The following is a 22244-nucleotide window of genomic DNA, read 5'->3' on the forward strand; positions in this document are numbered from 1 at the left end:
TGGTTGAGCTTTTCCTACAAGCCCAGGGGCCCACCTACTTTAGTGGTAGACATGGATCATGGACAACCAACAATAAAATATGATGGCATGAACATACATAGCAGGGGATGACCAGACAATCAAGAAACTACATATAAGGTACGAGCTACCACGCTACCATGAAAGACTATACAACAAAAACCAGCCGACAAGGCATACCAAACTATACATGAGTCGACACTTGTCTATGAGCCTCTAAATGAACATAAGTGCTGCAACATAGCCGGAACAGGGCCCCGACATACCCATAATGTCTATAACAAAAATGCATACCAAGACCACGGCAAGTCCGGAGAAGGGATCTCGCCAATAACTATTGAACTGGACAACCTACTGTGGTGGGGGAGCTGCACCTGCCTGTCTATTAGGGCCTTCAGCACGACATGCGGCATCCATAAACAAAAGGACGTCAGTATGAATAAAGTACTGAGTATGTAAGGCAGGGAACCATAAATATGAACAGTAATGTAAGCAGGGATATAGAATATACAACCTGGAACATCTGAGTACCTCTGAGGGCTACTGACATGAAATGTATGATACACATGTATGTATACATAAACTTTTAAAACATATGCCTCTGTGGGCATCATCATCATCATATCGTACCCAGCCATAATAGGCTTGGTAAATACGTACCCGGCCGTCATAAGGCTCAGTAGAATCGTACCCGGCCACGTGGAGCTCGGTAAAACCCAACTGTTCAGTGGTTGCACAATATGTGCCGTACTCGGCCGACTATAGCGCGGCTCGGTAGAGTAAAATACATATATATAATGCATGCTCGACTCATGAAATCATATTCTAAACCTTTCGGAGTGACGTAAGGTCGGTATCCTCTGTACACGTTATTAGGACCAACTCTTCATTACGAACCTTATAAGAATCAGGAAGTACCAACAACATTGATAACATAAGAATAAGAGAAGCAACATTAACATCAATCGTTCCATAAGAGGGAAAGCAATGTAAGTACTGCTAGCTTCTAAGAGTAGAGTATCTTTGGAAGCTCGTTCATTACATTATGTACAATCGGAGTCATGCAAAAGAAGAAAAGGGATAGCCTCACATACCTTGTATATACTGCCCTAATCACAAGCTATGCAATTGTCACAACTCCTTAGTCTACAATAAGAGAAATGATACTATCGTTATCATTTAAGCGTCATAACTATTATGTATCGACCACAACCTATTTTACATTGAAACGGATAGAACCTCCCCTATATATATGACTTTACACAATTCCAAACAATCACCAAACAGCCCAAACAACATCAATAATAAACATATTGAGCCTCCCAAAATAGTCCACGCACAACCTAATTACATCATACATGCGACGACCACCGTAGTCGTGTCAAACGACCTGGAAATGTTACTAATCAATATCAGCCACAACCCTACATATATATGGTGTTCCTCCAAACCGTTCCACCTCCAAAACTCCACAAAATAGTAGTAAAACACGCAACCCAATAGCAATACAAAACAGTCCATAAAACAGTCCGCTATAAGTGAATAACTCGAACTCACGGCTTTCGATCACCGTCCCGTGAGTTCTTACATGTATAGAACGAATTACCATGAATTCACAGTAGAGAAAAATGTATGAAAGATTGCAGTAACTTACCTTGCTTGTTGGATAACTCATCCCTTCCCTTGGTTCTTCAAACTCTAGGTGTTACCTTCAAATAGAACTTGAAAGAGAGGGAAAATCGATTAGGGTTTGTGTGGGATTTTTGGGGAGGAGTTGCAGGGGGTTAACTTTGGTTTTGAGGGTCTGAAATATGGATGAAATAACTGAGTTCATAACCCCTTAAAAGTCCTATCTTGTCCGACTTAGGTCTTTTAATTTTGTCCTATCATTTTGGCAAGTAGGTGATGCACCTACTTGTCATCTACCAATCTGCGCATGCTTGCGAAAATATGAATATCTCTATACTCAGAGATTGTATTGACAAAGGGTTTAATGCGTTGGAAACTAGACTCGTAGATCTTTAATTTGGTTGGTAGATCACCCCATAATTCCTTGTAAATTAGGAGAAAAGTTTGGAAATATATAACCTAATGTTTATGAACCTATGTTGCGACAACGTTTGTCGACTTTTGTTTCATAACTCGTTTGACTTCAAGACTTATGATACGGATATTATATGATTCAAACACTTTAATACATGACCTTGAGTGTATTAAGAACCTCTAGGTTTACCTGAAAATACGAGTTACAACATCCTTGATTCGTTTAACTTCTAATACTTGTTAATTACCCTTATACACCTTTGTATCACTTAAGACCAATAGGATTAACTTCTTATCATCTCAAAGGTAATTCCTTCTTGAATTTATGTTAACTAATATATGGCATGAACTAACGCATGTGGATATGGGTTGTAACACCCTTCCCCCCTTAGGAACATTCGTCCTCGAATGTAAGGGTTCATGGGGAGTTTAAATCATCGTGGATTCCGGTCAAGTTTCTCCCATAAATAGAGGACAAACTTGCAAGCGGTTAACTCAACGTATGGCCTTACAAGAATATGCAAAGCATTATGGACATGTACATTATCTGCATATCGCCATTTTGTATTAAGGAAGAGTATTCTCAAGTTATTGCTTACCTCATAGAGCCATTTCACCTTCCAATGTATCATGTGTTCCACCAGCATCCTTGTTATCTTTATTCTGGAATAGGTACGGGTATTTAGACTTCATCTCCTCTTCTGCTTCCCATGTTATTTCTTCCATATTCTTGTTCCTCCACAATACTTTGATGGAAGCTACATCTTTTGTTCTCAGCTTGCGAACTTGTCGATCTAATATAGCCACTGGCACTTCTTCATATGATAGGTCCTCTGTAACCTGTACATCTTTGATAGGGAAGACTCGAGAAGGGTCTCCAATACATTTCTTCAACATAGATACATGGAATACCGGGTTGACAAATTCCAATTCGGATGGCAATTCTAACTCATAAGCAACCTGTCCAATCCGTCGAAGAATTTTATACGGCCCGATATACCTTGGACTCAGCTTACCTTTCTTCCCAAAACGCATAATACCCTTCATTGGTGAGATCCTCAGGAAAACCCAATCACCAACCTCAAACTCTAGATCACGACGTCGGACAACGGAATAAGATTTTTGCCTGCTTTGTGCCGTCCTCAATAGCTCATGTATCACTTTCACCTTCTCAATAGCTTGGTGAATCAAATCTGGCCCATATAATTTTGTTTCACCGACTTCGAACCATCCAACTGGTGATCTACATCTTCTCCCGTATAGTGCCTCGTATGGGGCCATTTTAATACTGGAATGGTAGCTATTATTGTAGGCGAATTCTATGAGTGGAAGATGGTCATCTCAATTTCCCTTAAAATCTAGAACACATGCTCATAGCATATCTTCCAGTGTCTGAATGGTACGTTCGGCCTGTCTGTCAGTCTGCGGATGAAATGCAGTGCTGAGATTCACTTGTGTGCCTAAACCCTTCTGAAAAGACCTCAAGTTATCTGTAAATTGAGCTCCTCGGTCTGATATAATAGATACCGGCACACCATGAAGCCTAACAATCTTCTTGATATACAACTTCGCATAATCTTCAGCCGTGTAAGTTGTCTTAACTGGCAGAAAATGGGCACATTTTGTAAGTCGATCAATTATCGCCCAGATGGAGTCAAACTTATGATAAGAGCGAGGTAATCCAATAATGAAGTCCATATTAATCACCTCCCATTTCCAGGTCGGAATCTCTATATTCTGAAGCAATCCACCGGGTTTCTGATGTTCTATCTTTACTTGTTGACAATTGGGACACTGGGCTACAAATTCTGCAATAGACTTCTTCATGTTATCCCACCAATACTGCTCCTTGACATCATGATACATCTTTGTCGAGCTGGGATGGATGGAATATCGGGATTGATGAATCTCATTCATAATCTTCTCTCGCAACCCTGCCACATTAGGCACACATAATCGGCCCTGGTATCTCAGTGCCCCATCTCTTTCGATCTCAAAAGCCATACTTTTACACTGCTGAATGCTCTCTCTTAATCGTACTAAGATAGGATCTTCATATTGTCGTGCTTTTACCTCGGCTACCAAAGATGATTCTGATGTATTCTGTACAGTAACACCTCCGTCATTAGAGTCTAACAATCTGATTCTCATATTAGCTAGCTGATGAAGCTCTTTAGTCAACCCCCATCTACCTGCCTCAATATGTACTAAGCTTCCCATTGATTTACGGCTGAGAGCATCTGCCACAACATTGGCTTTACCGGGATGATACAATATCTCGACGTCGTAGTCTTTCAATAATTCAAGCCACCTACGCTGCCTCAAATTCAACTCTTTCTGCTTGAAGATGTATTGTAAACTCTTGTGATCTGTGTAGATGTCAACATGGACACCGTATAAGTAGTGCCGCCATATCTTCAAAGCATATATTACTGCAGCCAATTCCAAATCATGGGTTGGATAATTCTTTTCATGCTTCTTCAATTGTCTTGATGCATAAGCAATCACCTTCCCATGCTGCATCAATACGCACCCCAAACCTATACCTGAGGCATCACAATATACCACATAACCTTCTGTTCCTTCAGGAAGAGTGAGCACTGGTGCGGATGTCAATCGATTCTTCAGCTCCTGAAAACTACGTTCACAAGTGTCAGACCACTGGAACTTGGTAGCTTTCTGTGTTAACTTAGTCAATGGTGATGATATAGAGGAAAACCCTTCCACAAACCGCCTATAATATCCTGCTAGCCCTAGGAAGCTGCGGACTTCTGATGGTGTTGTAGGTCTCGGCCAATTCTTTACTGCATCGATCTTCTGAGTGTCGACACTAATACCCTCGTCAGATATCACATGGCCAAGGAACGCTACTGAGTTCAGCCAAAATTCACATTTGGAGAGCTTAGCATATAACTTACGATCCTGAAGGGTCTATAATACTATCCGCAAGTGGCCCGCATGTTCCGCCTCTGAATGAGAATATACTAGAATGTCATCAATGAATACAATCACGAACACATCAAGATAGGGCCTAAATATAGTATTCATGAGATCCATAAAAGCTGCTGGGGCATTTGTTAGCCCGAACGACATCACCAAGAACTTAAAGTGCCCGTATCTTGTTCGAAAGACCGTCTTTGGAATATCCTTCTCCTTAACCCTCACCTGATGATACCCTGAACATAAATCAATCTTGGAGAAATACTTGGCACCCTGGAGTTGGTCAAATAGGTCATCAATTCTTGGAAGTGGATACTTGTTCTTTATAGTAGACTTATTCAACTGTCGATAGTCGATACACATCCGTAACGACTCGTCTTTATTCCGCACGAATAGGACTGGTGCACCCCAAGGTGAAGTGCTAGGTCTAATGAAGCCCTTATCCAGCAAGTCCTTCAACTGCACCTTCAACTCTTGCAACTTTGTCGGGGCCATTCTGTATGGAGGGATAGAGATTGGTTGAGTGTCAGGCAACACATCAATGCTAAACTCAATCTCCCTTTCAGGAGGAAGGCATGGGAGTTCATCTAGGAAAACATTTGGGAATTCGTTGACCACGGGGATTGATTGTAAAGTAGGCGGTTTCCCCTCCGCATCCCTAACGCGAACGAAATGATAAATGTAACCTTTTGAGATCATTTTCCTTGCCTTAAGATAGCAAATAATAAACCTACCTTTTGGTGTAACAATATTTCCTTTCCATTCAATGATGGGTTCACTAGGAAATTGAAACCTAACCATCTTCGTACGACAGTCAACATTTGCATAGCATGAGGACAACCAGTCCATTCCCATTATCACATCAAAATCAACCATTTCTAACTCAAATAAATTTTCCGAGGTTTGACGACTACAAATCATCACAGTGCAACCTCTATATACCCTTCTAGTAATCACAGAATCTCCTATCAGAGTAGATACCACAAGGGGTTTACTTATAAATTCAGGTTCAATGCCAAACTTATTAGCCACAAAGGGTGTAACATATGATAATGTAGATCCCGTATCAATCAGCGCATATACATCATAAGAAAACACAGATAATATACCTGTAACAACATCTGGAGACGACTCGAGATCCTGTCGACCTACTAGAGCATAGGTTCGATTTTGACCACCCCTCAAACTCGGCACTGCACCTCTACCTCAACCACGACCTGTCGATTGCTGAAAACCCCATGCTGGAGGTCGAACTGATGAGGAAGAAGCAAACACAGATCCAGTCGGCTGAGCCATACCATCACCTCCCCTGTTAGGACAATCCCGCATCATATGGCCAGGCTATCCGCAAGAATAACATGCATCATAACCTCGACGGCACAGTCCAAAGTGGGCCTTGCCGCACTGATCACAACGTGGTATTGTGGGTCTCATCTGACTAGTATCCCTGTGATGTTGCGAGCCTGATGCCTGCGAACTCTGACCTGGACCAGAATGGGTAAATCGATCATATTGAGGCCTCTGAAACTGTGGGGGAGCACTAGCTACAGGTGGCGCCGAACTCCTCGAAGACTGGGGCCTGACGCTGCCTCTGAAGTCATTAGAATACCTTGCAAATCTCGCCCTCTTATGCTGGCCCCTATCCAGATCCCTATCTTCCCTCTGCTGGCGTTTACGATCCTCTAGGGTCTGGGCATAAGCTTGAATACGGGAAATATCCATGCCCTCCACCAAAGAGGCTGTCGTGCACTCATTTATCAGATGTGGTCCCAATCCGTTCACGAACAAATGCACCCTATCACTCATCTCGGCCACCATATTGGGAGCATACCTTGCTAAAGAATCGAACTACATACTGTACTCTCGCACACTCATATTACCTTGTCTAAGGTTCAAGAAATTATTAGCTCTAGCTCGTCGTATCTCAACTGGCAAGTAGTGACGAAGAAAGGCCTCAGAAAATTCCTTCCACACAGCTGGAGGAGTGTTCGAACCCCTGGATCTCTCCCAACTATCATACCAGAGAACCGCTAAATCCCATAGCCGATAAGAAGCCAACTCTACTGCCTCTGTATCACTAACATGCATAACCCGAAGTGTACGATGAACCTGGTCAATAAAAGTCCGCGGGTCCTCTTTGGGGTCTGATCCGGTAAACACTTGAGGGTCTAAATTAATAAAATCACGAACTCTCATACTAACTGGTTTCTCAGCAGCACCTGTATTCTGCCTCTGAGCCTGAACAGCTACCAAGCTAGTCAATAACTGCAAAACAATCCGCATATCCTGGTCTGTAGCGCCAGATGGAGGAACTGGAGGTGCTGGATGCCTCCTAATACCTCTGGAAGAGACGGGGTAGCTGAGGTATGAGACGACATCTCACTCTGAGCCTCACTTTGGCCTGCTCTGGCTTGGGGCACCTGACTGGTACCCTCTCTCGCAGCTGTATCAAGCCGTCTACTAATTGTTTGCTTCCTAGTCGAAGGCATCGCTGAAAGAAAACAAGGTGAATATTAGAGACAAATACTTACGACTCAACTCTACGCACGATCTTGATTCAGGAAGAAGGTAAAAACCCTAGATGTCATGTAGCCTCCTGATTATAAATGTGGCGCGCTACACATCCATAATCAAGACTCTACTAGACACGGCTCATAGACAATCCCTAGGATAGACTTGCTCTGATACCAAGTTTGTCACGACCCAAACTGGAGGGCCATGACTAGCACCCGACCATACTTGCCGAGCACCAACGTACATTTTATCTAACCTTTTTTTATTATCTTTTAGGGTTGACGAGATCAATATAAATGGTAGACCTGGATCATGGACAACCAGCAATAAAATATGATGGCATGAACATACATAGCAGGGGATGACCAGACAATCAAGAAACTACATATAAGGTACGAGCTACCACGCTACCATGAAAGACTATACAACAAAAACCAGCTGACAAGGCATACCAAACTATACATGAGTCGACACTTGTCTATGAGCCTCTAAATGAACATAAGTGCTGCAACATAGCCGAAACAGGGCCCCGACATACCCATAATGTCTATAACAAAAATGCATACCAAGACCACGACAAGTTCGGAGAAGGGATCTCGCCAATCACTGCTGAACTAGACAACCTGCTGTGGTGGGGGAGCTGCACCTGCCTGTCTATTAGGGCCGGTAGCACAACATGCAGCGTCCACAAACAAAAGGACGTCAGTACAAATAAAGTACTGAGTATGTAAGGCAGGGAACCATAAATATGAACATTAATGTAAGCAGGGATAAAGAATATACAACCTGGAACATCTGAGCACCTCTGAGGGCTACTGACATGAAATGCATGATACATATGTATGTATACATAAACTTTTAAAATATATGTCTCTGTGGGCATCATCATCATCATATCGTACCCAACCATAATAGGCTTGGTAAAAATGTACCCGACTGTCATAAGGCTCGGTAGAATCGTACCTGGCCAGGTGGAGCTCGGTAAAACCCAACTGCTCAGTGGTTGCACAATATGTGCTGTACCCGGCCGACTATAGTGCGACTCGGTAGAGTAAAATAGATACATATATATAATGCATGCTCGACTCATGGAATCACATTCTAAACCTTTCGGAGTGACGTAAGGTCGGTATCCTCTGTACACGTTATTAGGACCAACTCTTCATTACGAACCTTATAAGAATCAGGAAGTACCAACAACATTGATAACATAAGAATAAGAGAAGAAACATTAACATCAATCGTTTCATAAGAGGGAAAGCAATGTAAGTACTGCTAGCTTCTAAGAGTAGAGTATCTTTGGAAGCTCGTTCATTACATTATGTACAATCGGAGTCGTGCAAAAGAAGAAAAGGGATAGCCTCACATACCTTGTATATACTGCCCCAATCACAAGCTATGCAATTGTCACAACTCCTTAGTCTACAATAAGAGAAACGATACTATCGTTATCATTTAAGCGTCATAACTATTATGTATCGACCACAACCTATTTTACGTTGAAACGGACAACACCTCCCCTATATATATGACTTCACACCATTCCAAACAATCACCAAACAGCCCAAACAACATCAATAATAAACATATTGAGCCTCCCAAAATAGTCCACACACAACCTAATTACATCATACATACGACGACCACCGTAGTCGTGTCAAACGACCCGAAAATGTTACGAATCACTATCAGCCCACAACCCTACATATATATGGTGTTCCTCCACACCCTTACACCTCTAAAACTCCACAAAATAGTAGTAAAACACGCAGCCTAATAGCAACACAAAACAGTCCATAAAACAGTCCGCTATAAGTGAATAACTCGAACTCACGGCTTATGATCACCGTCCCGTGAGTTCTTACATGTATAGAACGAATTACCATGAATTCACAGCAGAGAAAAATGTATGAAAGATTGCAGTAACTTACCTTGCTTGTTGGATAACTCAGCCCTTCCCTTGGTTCTTCAAACTCTAGGTGTTACCTTCAAATAAAACTTGAAAGGGAGGGAAAATCGATTAGGGTTTGTGTGGGATTTTTGGGGAGGAGTTGCAGGGGTTAACTTTGGTTTTGAGGGTCTGAAATATGGATGAAATAACTGAGTTCATAACCCCTTAAAAGTCCTCTCTTGGCCGACTTAGGTCTTTTAATTTTGTCCTATCATTTTGGCAAGTAGGTGATGCACCTACTTGTCATCTACCAATCTGCGCAGGCTTGCGAAAATATGAATATCTCTATACACCTAGATCGTATTGACAAATGGTTTAATGCGTTGGAAACTAGTCTCATAGATATTTAATTTGGTGGGTAGATCACCCCGTAATTCCTTTTAAATTAGGAGAAAAGCTTAGAAATATTTAACCTAATGTTTAAGTAAAATTATGAACCTAAGTTGCGACAACGTTTGTCGACTTTTGTTTCATAACTCGTTTGACTTCAAGACTTATGATACGGATATTATATGATTCAAACACTTTAATACATGACCTTAAGTGTATTAAGAACCTCTAGGTTTACCTGAAAATACGAGTTACAACATCCTTGATTCGTTTAACTTCTAATACTTGTTAATCACCCTTATACACCCTTGTATCACTTAAGACCAATATGATTAACTTCTTATTATCTCAAAGGTAATTCCTTCTTGAATTTATGTTAACTAATATATGGCATGAACTAACGCATGTGGATATGGGTTGTAACATTTGGGCTCAGATGGAGGGAGCAAGCTGCTCGAGTCAGTACCCCGATTGGTGAAGAAGAAATGGTTGAGCTTTTCCTACTAGCCCAGGGGCTCACTTATTTCAATCATTTGATCCCGGCATTGGGAAAGCCTTTCAATGATGTGTTAAAAATAGGGGAGATGGTAGAAGAGGGAATCAAGTCCGGCAAAATCATGAGTTGTTCGGCATTGAAAGATACTACAAAAGATATTCAGAACATCCCAGTAAGTTTGGGTGGATGAAAGAGAAATAGAAAAGATGATTCGCTGGGCATTCCTGCTCAACACTTTCATCCTCGACATCGGCCCCATGAATATCCTTGTGCACCAGATGATCCTCTCCAATGCTATTTTTCTCCAATGAAACCCCAAACTCGTACGTCACTTTCCCAGTACCCTGTCCACAATTCACCACCATATGCTCCACACCCACGAGGCGCGCGATGGCCCACACCACTTCCCCAAATGTCTTACCTGCCCCCTCAAGCATATCAGCCCCTTGCCCGCAAAAAGTTCCAGCTGAGGCCAGAATATAAACTGAAAAAACTACTGAAAAAAGAAAAGGCTTTCACCCCTATTGGAGAATCATATGCCAGTCTGTTCCAAAGGTTGAGGCAATGGGACATGTTAAAGCCGATTCAGATAAAAAAAGCCAAACCCTCTGCCAAAGAAGTTTGATTTTCCCAAAGGTGTGCATATTGCTCTGATGCCCTAGGTCACAGTATAGAAAGTGTTGGCACCTGAAAAATGCGATTCAGAAGCTTATTAATGCAGGTGACATTGTCGTGCAAAATCCAGATGCAGCAGACACTAGCCAAGGGCTATCGCCTGTGCGTAATGAGACGCGTATGGTAGGTATCATTTATTTTTAAAAGGAATATGAGAATTCTTCTGAGATCCTCGGAGGTCCACGTGCTACGAAGCTTTCAGCGCTATCAGAGGTTGATCCTAAGAACGAGCAGGCACATGGAACCCAAAAGCAATTTGTTAAGAACAATGTGATGGAAACTTGTGAAGGTCCTAGTAATGTTGATGCAGAAGTCAGTGGCTAAGATGCTGAGTTTGGTGATTGGAAAGATGCTCTTTTCTTGGTTAGCCAGGGAGGAGTTTTGGTGGTTTATTTTGTTGTCATTTCTGTTGTCCGGGTTATTTCCAAGGTTGTAATCCAGATATTGTCTTGTGACTCAAACCCTTCTATCCTTTTATTTTGCCTAGTTTTTTAGTCGTAGTAGCTCATTTAGTGTTGTCTCGGTTTGTTCTAGGTTTGTAACCCCAGTTTAGTTTGCTTGTTTTGTTGTTCAAATCCTTTCACCAGCTGTCTAATGCAATTTTTTGTTTTCTGTAACTGCTAGTCATTTTTTGTTTAGTCCTCTTTTCTTTTATAGTTCTTTTCCTGTTGACTCTAGTGACTTGACATGCAGGCATAATACTCAGCCTGGTTTTAAAAGTCAATTTAGTCATGAAGCAATGAAGCAATTTTGAAGATGTAGGGACATGCGAGGGGAAATAAGCAAAAGCATTTTGAGATCACTTCAAGACCGAATTGTGTGAAACTGGGGCAGATAGAACATAAAGAAACCCTATTGAAATGCATCCTGCCGCATCGGGTCGAAGCTAAAGGCAAGTTCATTCCAAATTTGCAAGGGGCTGTTCGCGGTAATGAGAGTGAGAGTGTTGTCCAATGGTGCTTTGTATTTAACAGATGTATAAGGCAAATGTGTAGAAATAGCTATCAATTCTGATTCGGTCAAAAGATATTATGTATTATTTCTTTGGTTAAGTTATGTTTGTTTGTACTTGGCATGTTTTGAAGATTGGAATGACGAAGGCATTTTGTTCTGCTATCTAAACACTTTATCCTTTGTTACCCTTTTTGAGCCTTATTTTTTTTTCATACCCCTCTTTTGGAATCAGTAGTAAAGTTCAGAAACGCAAGTGTAAAATGTAAGTAAAGGACAAAGAGAAAAAGAGAAATAAAAGAATGAAAAGAGAAATAAAAGAATGAAGAGAGAAAGAAAAGAATGAAAAGAAAAAGAAAAAAAGAAAAAGAGAGGAAAAAACAACAAAAAGAAAAACAAAAAGAAGAAAAGAAGATAAAGAAAAAGAAAAGAAAAATCACAACAAACAAAGTAATTCCTATGACATGAACTACGTTCGACCTAATTCCTTTTAAGAATACGTAGGCAGCCTCACAGTTCGGTCCCATCAAAATAAAAATCCAAAAGTCCCCAAGCAAAGAAACTGGGGTAGAAGTTGCGGTTGTTGTGGGAAAATCTGGTTCCAAAAGTTGTAATTTTGAACCCGGTTGAGTTTGTTTTGAGCCTTTTGATACGCTTTCTTTCTAACCCCATCCAAAAGCCCACATTATGGTCCAGAGAAAGACCTTCCGATCAATCTTTGAGGATGCCAAGTCGAGCAAGTAGAGGTGATTCATGGGTAAAATTCCGGTCCAAACGAGGAAAATGAAAATGAGAGAGTCTTATTGGTGAAAACCCTCACGGGCACCGTAAGGAGATGAAAGCTGAGAGAAATAAAAAATGGGAGAGTCTTATTGGTGAGAACCTTCACGAGCACCTTGAGGCAACTGTAAGTTGAGAGAAAGAACAAAATGAGAGAGGCTTGATGGTGAAAACCCTTCGGCCACTACAAGTCGAATAGGGATTGTAAATCAGATTGGATAATCGGAGCATTGAAGCCCAGTTTCACGGTTTGGGGGTATAACAAGAGTTGAACATCAGACTTGCTTGACAAAATATCCATAGGTGCATGTCATGGTTATTAGAGTTGGTATCCATATCTGATAGGTTTCTACTTTGTAGTTTTCTTGTTAGGAATTATCTCTTTCCATTGTCCTTTACTCTGTTCCTTTTGTCTTGTTTACTTCTTCTTCCTGAGTCTGTTTGGTCAGAACAAGTGAGAAATAACTTCAAAATTTGCCACTAGCTTTCCAATTGCACAAAACGGGATCTGTCTAGCACATCAAAGTGTCATAAGTCCAGAAAGAACAATAAGCGCACTGAGTTGGTAACAATTGACATGATTTGGGACCCATGTGAAATACAAAGGTTTGGTATATATCAACAATGCAACAGATGAAGGGTGTTAGGTGAACGGATCAAAGGTATTTTCTGTGATAAGATTGACAAAGAAAGTGGTTAACCAATGATAAGTAAGGTCTTCCAAGCAGAAATCAAAGTTATCATGGCAAATGAAGGAGCAATAGACCTCAAGGCCAAAGCCAATGTTTTAAATCAGGAAAGAACAGCATACGCATTGAGTGGGTGGCAATTGACGTGCTTTGGGATTCATATGAGACACAAAGGTTTGGTAAATGTCATTTCATGAGCAATGCAACAGATAGAGGGTATTGGGTCTGAACGGAGAAGAGGTATTTTCTATGATAAGGGTGACAGAGAAAGTGGTTAATCAATAAACAAGCAAGGTCTTCGAGTGAAAATCAAAGTTATCATGGGAAGTGAAGGATCAACCGCCCTCAAAGTCAAGGCCACAAACCAACCACCATATTTTTAAACTGACAAGATTTTTCTTTGATTAGAAACAGGGGCAGAAATTTCATTTGTTTCGGAGAAACCCTCCGTTAAGGAAAAGCAAGCACCAAATAGGTTTGACAGTAAATTTTCAGGACCCTCATGGAAAAATAGGACCTAGTTTAAAATTCGAAACAATCATGAGTAACATAATCTAGCATAAATGTATCCCAAAGGAATATAAGTTGGCTTCAAAGTTTGTATGTTTAAGATATGATTCAATTAGGAATTTTCAGGACCCTCCTGAATAATGGGACCTAGAGTTAAGATTTCTATTAGATAACAAGATTTAGCGTAGGTTCTATTATAGGGTAGAATAATTCAGCCGTAAAAGAATTGTCACTTTTAAGATAAAAATTGACTTTTGATTTTCAGGACCCTCATGGATAATGGGGTGTAGTTTTAAAACTTGCTCGGATAACAAGACTTAGCATAAGATATACCTTCAGAAGACATAATTTAGCTTTAAAATTGTCATTTAAATAGGAGTTGTCAGGACCCTCCTGTATAACGGGATCTAGCTTTCAAATTCTTGATAATGTTTGGTAACATGATTCAGTTTAACACTCACAGATGTGCCCATCTACCAAACTGGGGCAGAAAATTTTCTGTGTTTTGTCTATTTTTGTTGAAATCAGGCAGCCACTTGGAGAACAGGGAGAAGCAGTTCGAGTTCAGCAATCAGGCGCCCACCTGGAGAGAACGGGAATACAATTCAAGTTCAGCAGTCAGGCGCCCACCTAGAGAGCACGGGAATACAATTAAAGTTCAGCAGTCAGGCGCCCACCTAGAGAGCACGAGAATACAATTCAAGTTCAGCAGTCAGGCGCCCATCTGGAGAGCACGGGAATATAGTTCAAGTTCAGCAGTCAGGCACCCACCTAGAGAGCACAGGAATACAATTCAAGTTTAGCAGTCAGGCGCCCACCTGGAGAGCACAGGAATACAAATCAAGTTTAGTAGTCAGGCGCCCACCTGGAGAGCATGTGAGTACGGTTCAAGTTCAGCAGTCAGGCGCCCACCTGGAGAGTACGGTAATACAGTTCAAGTTCAGCAGTCAGGCGCCCACCTAGAGAGCACGGGAATACAATTCAAGTTCAGCAGTCAGGCGCCCACCTAGAGAGCACGGGAATACAGTTCAAGTTCAGCAGTCAGGCATCCACCTGGAGAAAGGGAAAGCATCTCAGAGTACAATTCGAGTTCAGCAATCAGGCATCCACCTGGAGAAAAGGGAAATCATCTCAGATTACAATTCAAGTCAGCAATAAAAGAAGCTCGTGGCAAGAATGCGAGTCAACAGTCCGAGGTGATCAACAGAAGTTAGTCGCAATAAGGAAAAAGAGGGGAAGACAGGAAGCTAATCCAAATGCAGAAGTTGATGAAAGACATGGGTTGCTCAAGACATGGCCAAGGTTACAAGCACTGCATGCCCGATTTTGATCCTAAAAGCTGAAGAAGAACGAGCTAGCACCTGCAACTAGCAGGCGTCAAGGTTCAAATCCAAAGTCTGCATGAAGAACCATTCAAGACACAAGATCAAGCTTCGGAAGACTTATATATAGGAATCTTGTAACTCGTAGTTGGTAGGCTTAGATAGTCTTTTTCATGTTTTGATTTTTGATGTAACATCAGGACTACGGACCGGAACCTCGGCGGAACGGCACCTTGACCAGCTCTCCACCTCGGTACACTCCATCATCTCACTCACCTCTGAACTACATGTGGCCTGATTTCTTTATAGCCAAGGATATGTAGGCAGCTCAGATACCAGGGCTCGGTCACATTCCCCTCTCTATTAGTTTTAGTCTCTCTAAATAAGGGTCGGGTCAAAACACCTGTCTAGTCATTCTTTGTCTGAAAATACTTCGTCTTTTCAATCAAAGAAGGGCAGCTGTAGATATGTGATTTTTAACCCTCCCCAAGATTTTTTCATATTTAGCACGTAAATATTTAATTTAGTCTTAATATAACTATTTCAACTCATTTTTACTCTTTTACTTTATTTTATTACAAGAAAAATAAAAATTACAAAAAAAATAATATTATAGGATGTATCTTTCATAAATTTTTTAAAAAAATACAAAAAATAGTACCATATTTTTATCTTTATATAATTTTGAAAATACAAAAAAATATATAATAGTTTCATGTTAGCTTTTGCATTGTGTAGTATTTTTACCTTATTTTAAAATGAGTCAATTAAGGTGTTGGATCATAATTTTAAGAGTTTTAGAGCCCAATTCTTGGCCCAATTCGGATTAATCCATTAAGCCTAGGGACCCTTCTAGACTCTTCTTTGGAACAAAAACAAATAAAAAAGACCCTAAGGAGTTAACACAAAAAGACCTAGGGACTAATTGGCAAAATACACAAAATAATAACCTAAACCTAGACTCTACATATAGTTCTACATATAGGAACGCCTAAAAAGCAGGAAAAAGCAGCCTAAATCAAGGGATATACACACGGACCCGTCGAATACAAAAAACGAACCCCTCCCCTGTCCTTCATCTTCTTCATCAACCTGTAGGCAATCACCAACTCCAAGTCTAACAACAACATCACAGCAGCCCTTTACCAGTTCAACAGACACAACCACCCCGCCGTTCCCACTTCATCCCTGAACCTTAAAGTTGTTGGAACCTCTGTTTTCTCGACTGAACGGAACCGGCGACACCATCACCTTCTCCAACCAAAGCTCGCTGGAATACGCACACACGCCGTCACGTACAAAGACCAAAACGGGATAGAAATCAAGGGAATAATAGTGAGGCTTGGGGAACACATTTTGCAAATCTTCATTTGTTCTTTGAAATCCAAAAAGATACAAAAAAAAGAAACATATTTTCTGTTTCGTTCATTATTTTTGATTCTGGGTTGTGTTCAAGGATGGACTTTAATTGAAATGTGGTTTTGAATTCGTGTTTGGGTTGAGCCTTCCGGTGTTAATTCGGATCCCGTCGATTATTTGGTTTTTCGGTGAGGATTCAATCCTTCGAGGTTCCATCGGGGTCTCCGGCTTACGGTCTGTTTGTGTTCAACTACAGTGTCGCATTTTTCTTGTAAACTAGTTGGAAGATCTTTAATATATTGAAAGATTTCAGAGGTCCGTTCTTCTTTCCTTCACTGTTTAGCTCTTAATATCATGTTTTGACAACTACCCTTAATCTCTTATTGAATGTTTGTGTAAGTTCATAAAAAACTTAAAAGACTGTGATGACTTATACTTCTTCAGCAACCCACAGCATGAGGGTTTGTCTTATCTCATTAATTTTTGTCGAGCTTACTATGTTGTTCTCTTTTTGTGAGTTTAGTTATTGTTATTATTATCTTGATTTCATGAAAGTTCAAAGAAGAACCAGACCAGTAGAGTTATATTAATGTCGTAGTCAATTTGGTATCGTGCTAATATAATGACAATCATATGATGAGGAAAATTAATTGTTAATTAATAAGGATTAAGATCATAGTACCACTAGTTTTTTGAACCAAACATGAGAAGGACGATTTTATCTTTCTTTAAAGAGTTAAGGTCTCTAGTTGTGATTTGTTGAAGTATTCTAATTTATAATTATTCTAATATATGGATAGTGCTGAAATTTCTTTTGGCACACTTGAAAATGCATTAGCATCTTAATAATGGAGAGAGATGTATAGGTGATAACCACTTTTAAAATGGATTTTCGGCCTATGTACACGTTCGCGTGACATAGTTACGATTCTTTTAAAAATAAAAATCAAGGTATGCATTCGCGCAACTTTGGCCAAGCTTTTCCTAAATATGCGTTCGCGCAACTTGGCCAAGCTTTTCCTAAAAAACTAAGTGTTAGGAATTGTGGACACGTACTCGTGACATAATTTTTGACACACCGAGCAAAATGAGTACACGTACGCGTGACTCATTTCAAGTTAATTTCTTAATTAAAAGCGGTTAAGGGAGGGGATCCACATAGGTTCTAAAATGAGTAATTAGACAATTTTAATAAGCCAAGTATGATCAAAGCGACCGTGCTAGAACCACGAAACTCGGGAATGCCTAACACCTTCTCCCGGGTTAACAGAATTCCTTACTCGGACTTCTGTGTTCTTAGACTGTATAACAGAGTCAATCTTTCCTCGATTCGGGATCTTAAACTGGTGACTTGGGACACCATAAATTATCCCAAGTGGCGACTCTGATTTTTTTTAAAAATAAAATAATTCCGTTTCGATTGTCACTTAAATTGGAAAAACTCCCTTATACCCTTTACGAGGTGTAGGTAAAAAGGAGGTGTGACAACGGTTTCTCTTCATCAATCTCTTTAAGGGTAACCTCTCTGCCCCAGTCCCTTGAAACCTTCTTCCTCATCCTCCTTTTTTTCTTCTTTTCCTTCTTTTGTTTTTAAATTTTAGAGCTAGGGTTGGTGCGTAGCTCTAAAAATAAGCAGAAGTTATTATTTATTTTATCATTCCAAATTTAATTTCAAGAAATATATCATAATTGCTTTCTATGGTGAAATTAATTCCAAGAAATATATCATTTTGAATTTGTGATTGTATAGGCTAATTAGAAGTCCAATAAACTCCCAACACCGAGAGCACCTATCTCGCTAATGTCGACTTCACTCAACGAGAACTTCCTTTTCCTATGGAAATCGGTGTTCTATCCACAAACTAGGTAATTGTTTTTCACACAAAAGGAAAATATAAATCAATCCCCAGTTTTTTTTGTCTTTCCTTTTACTTATGGGGTTTAGTTTTTTACACTTTCGAATATCTGCATAACTGCTTATAACTATTAGATTCTTTGTTCTGTATTTCTCCCAAATTTAAGTTATAAATTTTCTCAAGTTATTTCGCTAAGAAATTTCAGCTCAGGAATGAGTTTAGTAATGAGTCCAAATATGCCAGTGTTATATTTTGAACTTTTGCTTTCTATGTTAGGTAGAGATGTCTACGGAGGTTAATGAGGAGGCTATTGAGGAGTCATATGATTTTAGTTCGTCAATCCCAACAAAATGAGCTAAAAAAAATACTTCCGTTGTTTGGAATACCTTTCAAAAATTGCCTCGTGCTACTATTGGTGAAAGGGGCAAAGCGCAATGTAAGGTATGTAAGATGATCTATGTAGCAGATTCTAAGTCTGGAACTTCAAATTTGAAGCGACATATGCACACATAAATAATACGCAAGGGCGTAGGTGTGAGCCAATTGATCAAGCAATTTATCGGGAGAAATTGTCTGTGGCTATTCTAAAGCATAATTATCCTTTTAGCTTTGTCGAGCATAAAGAAATAGGGATATCCATTTGTACTTAAATCCAACTGTCAAAACCATTTCAAGAAATACCGCCAAGTCTGATACTTTGAAAATGTATGATAGGGAAAAAGAATTTCTAAAGAATGAGCTTGCCGCGATTCCTAGTAGGGTGTGTTTGACTTCGGACATGTGGACTTCTGTAGCATCAAATGGCTATATGTGTTTAACTGCTCATTATGTTGATTTGAATTGGATTCTTCAAAAAAGAGTATTGATTTTCCGTCATGTGGCCCCTCCACATTCTGGTTCAGTTTTAGGTACTTTTCTAATTGAGTTTATTAAGGAATGGGACATTGAAAAGAAGATCTTTACTCTTACATTGGATAATGATAGTTGCAATAGGGGTGTGGTTGATATTTTAAAAGAACATTTATCTTTGAGGCGTTCACTAGTTTGTGATGGAAAGTTCTTTCATGTTCGTTGTGGGAACCACATATTGAATTTAATAGTGAAGGCTGGTTTGGAAAAAGCTGATGCATCTGTTATAAAAATTAGAGAAGGTGTTAAGCATATTAAACATTCGGAAGGAAGAATTTTGAAATTTGTGGAATGCATTAAGAATCTTGGGCTACCGTGCTCAAAGAAGCTTCGCCAAGATATGACTATTCGTTGGAATTCTACTTTTCAAATGCTTGAAAGTGCTCTCCTCTACCAGCAAGCTTATATTCAATATAAGTTAGTTGATACTGATTTTAAATATGCTCTTTCTGAGGAGGAATGGAAAAGGGTAGAGACGATTGCTAAGTTTTTGAAGCCATTTTATGATATCACTACATTGTTTTCCGGAAGCAAATATCCAACTGCCAATTTGTATCTACCTAATGTATGGAAAATTCAAATGCTGTTAGAGGAAGAAAGAAATAGTAGTGACCTAGTTATGAATGAGATGGCTACATTAATGTTAAGGAAGTTCAAAAAATATTGGAGGTCTTACAGTAAGATCTTATCACTTGCCATTGTCCTTGATCCTCGATATAAAATGAAGTTTGTGAAATTTTGCTTCTCCAAAATTGATCCTGCGACTACTGATGCGAAGGTAAAAATTGTTGAAGATCATTTGCAATTGTTGTTCAAAGAATACTTGGTACCTTCGATCTCAATTTCCTTAATGGAGGAGCATGCTTATGATAGATGTACCAATGAAGCAAGGGATAAGCTTGAGGAGTTTGATGTGTTTGAGAACCAAGAGTCTGGTAGAGGTAAAACACAATTAGATTTGTACATGGAGGAGCCTAATCTTGATCGTAAAGCAAATCCAGATTTGGATGTGCTTGCCTTTTGGAAGGAAAATAGACTAAGGTTTCCAGAACTCTCATTGATGGCATGAAATGTCTTGAGTTACCACTGTTGCCTCAGAGTCTACCTTTAGCATTGGAGGTCGTATTATTGGAAAGTTTCAAAGCTCTATTTTGCCTGCAAATGCAGAGGCAAAGTTGTGTACTAGAGATTGGCTTTGCGAACAAGAAGGTAAATCATTTTATTTATACTATTCTTTTGTTCTGTTCTTTTGTAATAGTGCTCCAATAAATTAATTTTACCTTTTCTTGTTTGTTTTTGTAAGATTGTATTTAATCAGACACTGATGAGGATGAAATTGCGGTACACCTGCAGCTGCATCTTGATAAACTTAGTTCACATTGATAGGTAAAGTTGTGTAGAAATAGTTATGACTGGCTTATGTAAGGAACTTACCCTTGTATGGACTCTGGACTAAGCAGAGACAATTGTTGAAGGATGTTTCAGATTTTGTTGCCATGCTTGGGAAAATTGCATTTGCTATCTAGTCTTCAGTCGTATCTTGATACTTCAGTGTTTGTGGTTTATTTATGTCATTTTGAAGCATTAGTTCGACGAGTTTATGGCACTATCTCTGTTATTGTAGAGTTTGAAAAAATAGCAGTTAGGTTGGCTTATTTCCTGGCAGTATTTCATTTATGTTAGTATCTCTGTTATTGTCAGTTGCTTAAGTTTGAAAAAGGACAAAAAAAGAAGAAGAAAGAAGTAACTTCGTATGATAATATTTAGGAGTAATATACTTCATTAACGAAAATATACAGGCTCTTTCCTTGACGAAGTTTGGAATCTATACCAAACTATTGTAATATCAAGTTGGCCATGTCAAAATAAAAAAGATAGACAACTTATGGTCATTGAATAATTTTCAAATATTCTTGTCACTGAGAAAATATAGAAAATATTCTGATAACAGGTTAATTAAGGTCAGTTTAATTCTAAAATCAGTTTTTAGAGCAGTTTCTCAATCTCACAGGATCGATCTATTAAAAACTGCATAACACAAAATGGATGAATGGATCATGCCCATTTTTTACCCAACTCATATTTTACCCAACCCGTATTTTACCCATATTAATATGGACCGGTTGCAATCGAACCCGTTTTTGTCCAACCCGTTTTTAACCCGCCCAAATCCGACCCAACCCGCCCATTTGCCACCACTACTCTGGCTTTTAAGAGTGATTAAATTCTCAAATTGTTGTCGTGTGCTGCTGATTCACTTCATGGCTGAGCTCCAGATTAGCTGTTGATACCCCTGGTGTTCAGGGATTTATTTTTCTGATTTTCTTTTGATTATTGTCAACTAGGTACGCATCTAAGTCCATTGTATAATTTTATTTGGTTTTGCTTTTCATGGCTGAATATTGGAGTTGTTCAATTTAAATGAACCTGCATTAAATACATGGATTTCTGAAGATTGCATATGTTGTTCTTTGCTTATTTGCTTGATGTTTAAAATGCATTTGAATCCAGTCATGTTGAAAATCCTGTTTCGATATTTTATTACTGTTTGAATTGAATCTGGCCATTACTGTTGCTTTTGGTATAAGAATTCGAGAGGTTAAATTCTTGAAGTCAAATGTTGCAAACTAGAATAAAGGGGCAATTCACTTTTCCTCATCAATTTCTTATCATACTTTGTCACCAAAGTTTCTGTCCTTTAGCCTTTCCTGTTAAGGTTCAAATTTCCATCATTCATGATATTAGTCGTAAGAATGGACATGCTTGGATTTTGAATTGAGATCTGTGAACATTTGTGGCTAAATATGATCTGTACGATAAAAATTACGATAATTTAATCAATTTATCCCCATGTATTTGCGTGAGTACACTAGGTGTTGGTTTCAGCATGCTAGTTAGTAA

General features: G+C 39.5%; 1 protein-coding gene across 3 annotated transcripts; it reads left to right on the plus strand.

Annotated features, from left to right (window-relative positions):
- The first annotated feature begins 16212 nt into the window (after positions 1 to 16212).
- Positions 16213 to 20838, plus strand: LOC107823723 (zinc finger BED domain-containing protein RICESLEEPER 2-like). Of its 3 annotated transcripts, XM_075250697.1 has the most exons (4): positions 16220 to 16893; positions 18329 to 18444; positions 18711 to 20552; positions 20647 to 20838. In XM_075250697.1, the coding sequence occupies exon 3, from the start codon at positions 19138 to 19140 to the stop codon at positions 20410 to 20412; it is 1275 nt and encodes a 424-aa protein (XP_075106798.1). In that variant the 5' UTR covers positions 16220 to 16893; positions 18329 to 18444; positions 18711 to 19137; the 3' UTR covers positions 20413 to 20552; positions 20647 to 20838. The 3 variants fall into 3 exon arrangements, with proteins under 3 accessions (XP_075106796.1, XP_075106798.1, XP_075106802.1); XM_075250695.1 differs by lacking the exon at positions 18329 to 18444 and having other exon boundaries at positions 16213 to 16893; XM_075250701.1 differs by lacking the exon at positions 16220 to 16893 and having other exon boundaries at positions 18305 to 18444.
- The last annotated feature ends 1406 nt before the right edge of the window (positions 20839 to 22244 follow it).

The sequence above is a fragment of the Nicotiana tabacum genome, chromosome 1, assembly GCF_000715075.1.
Source record: "Nicotiana tabacum cultivar K326 chromosome 1, ASM71507v2, whole genome shotgun sequence".
NCBI classification, from domain to species: domain Eukaryota; kingdom Viridiplantae; phylum Streptophyta; class Magnoliopsida; order Solanales; family Solanaceae; genus Nicotiana; species Nicotiana tabacum.

Coding starts and splice junctions, on each gene's coding strand:
- LOC107823723 (XM_075250695.1), top strand. CDS start 19,138: ATGTATGATAGGGAAAAAGAATTTCTAAAGAATGAGCTTGCCGCGATT.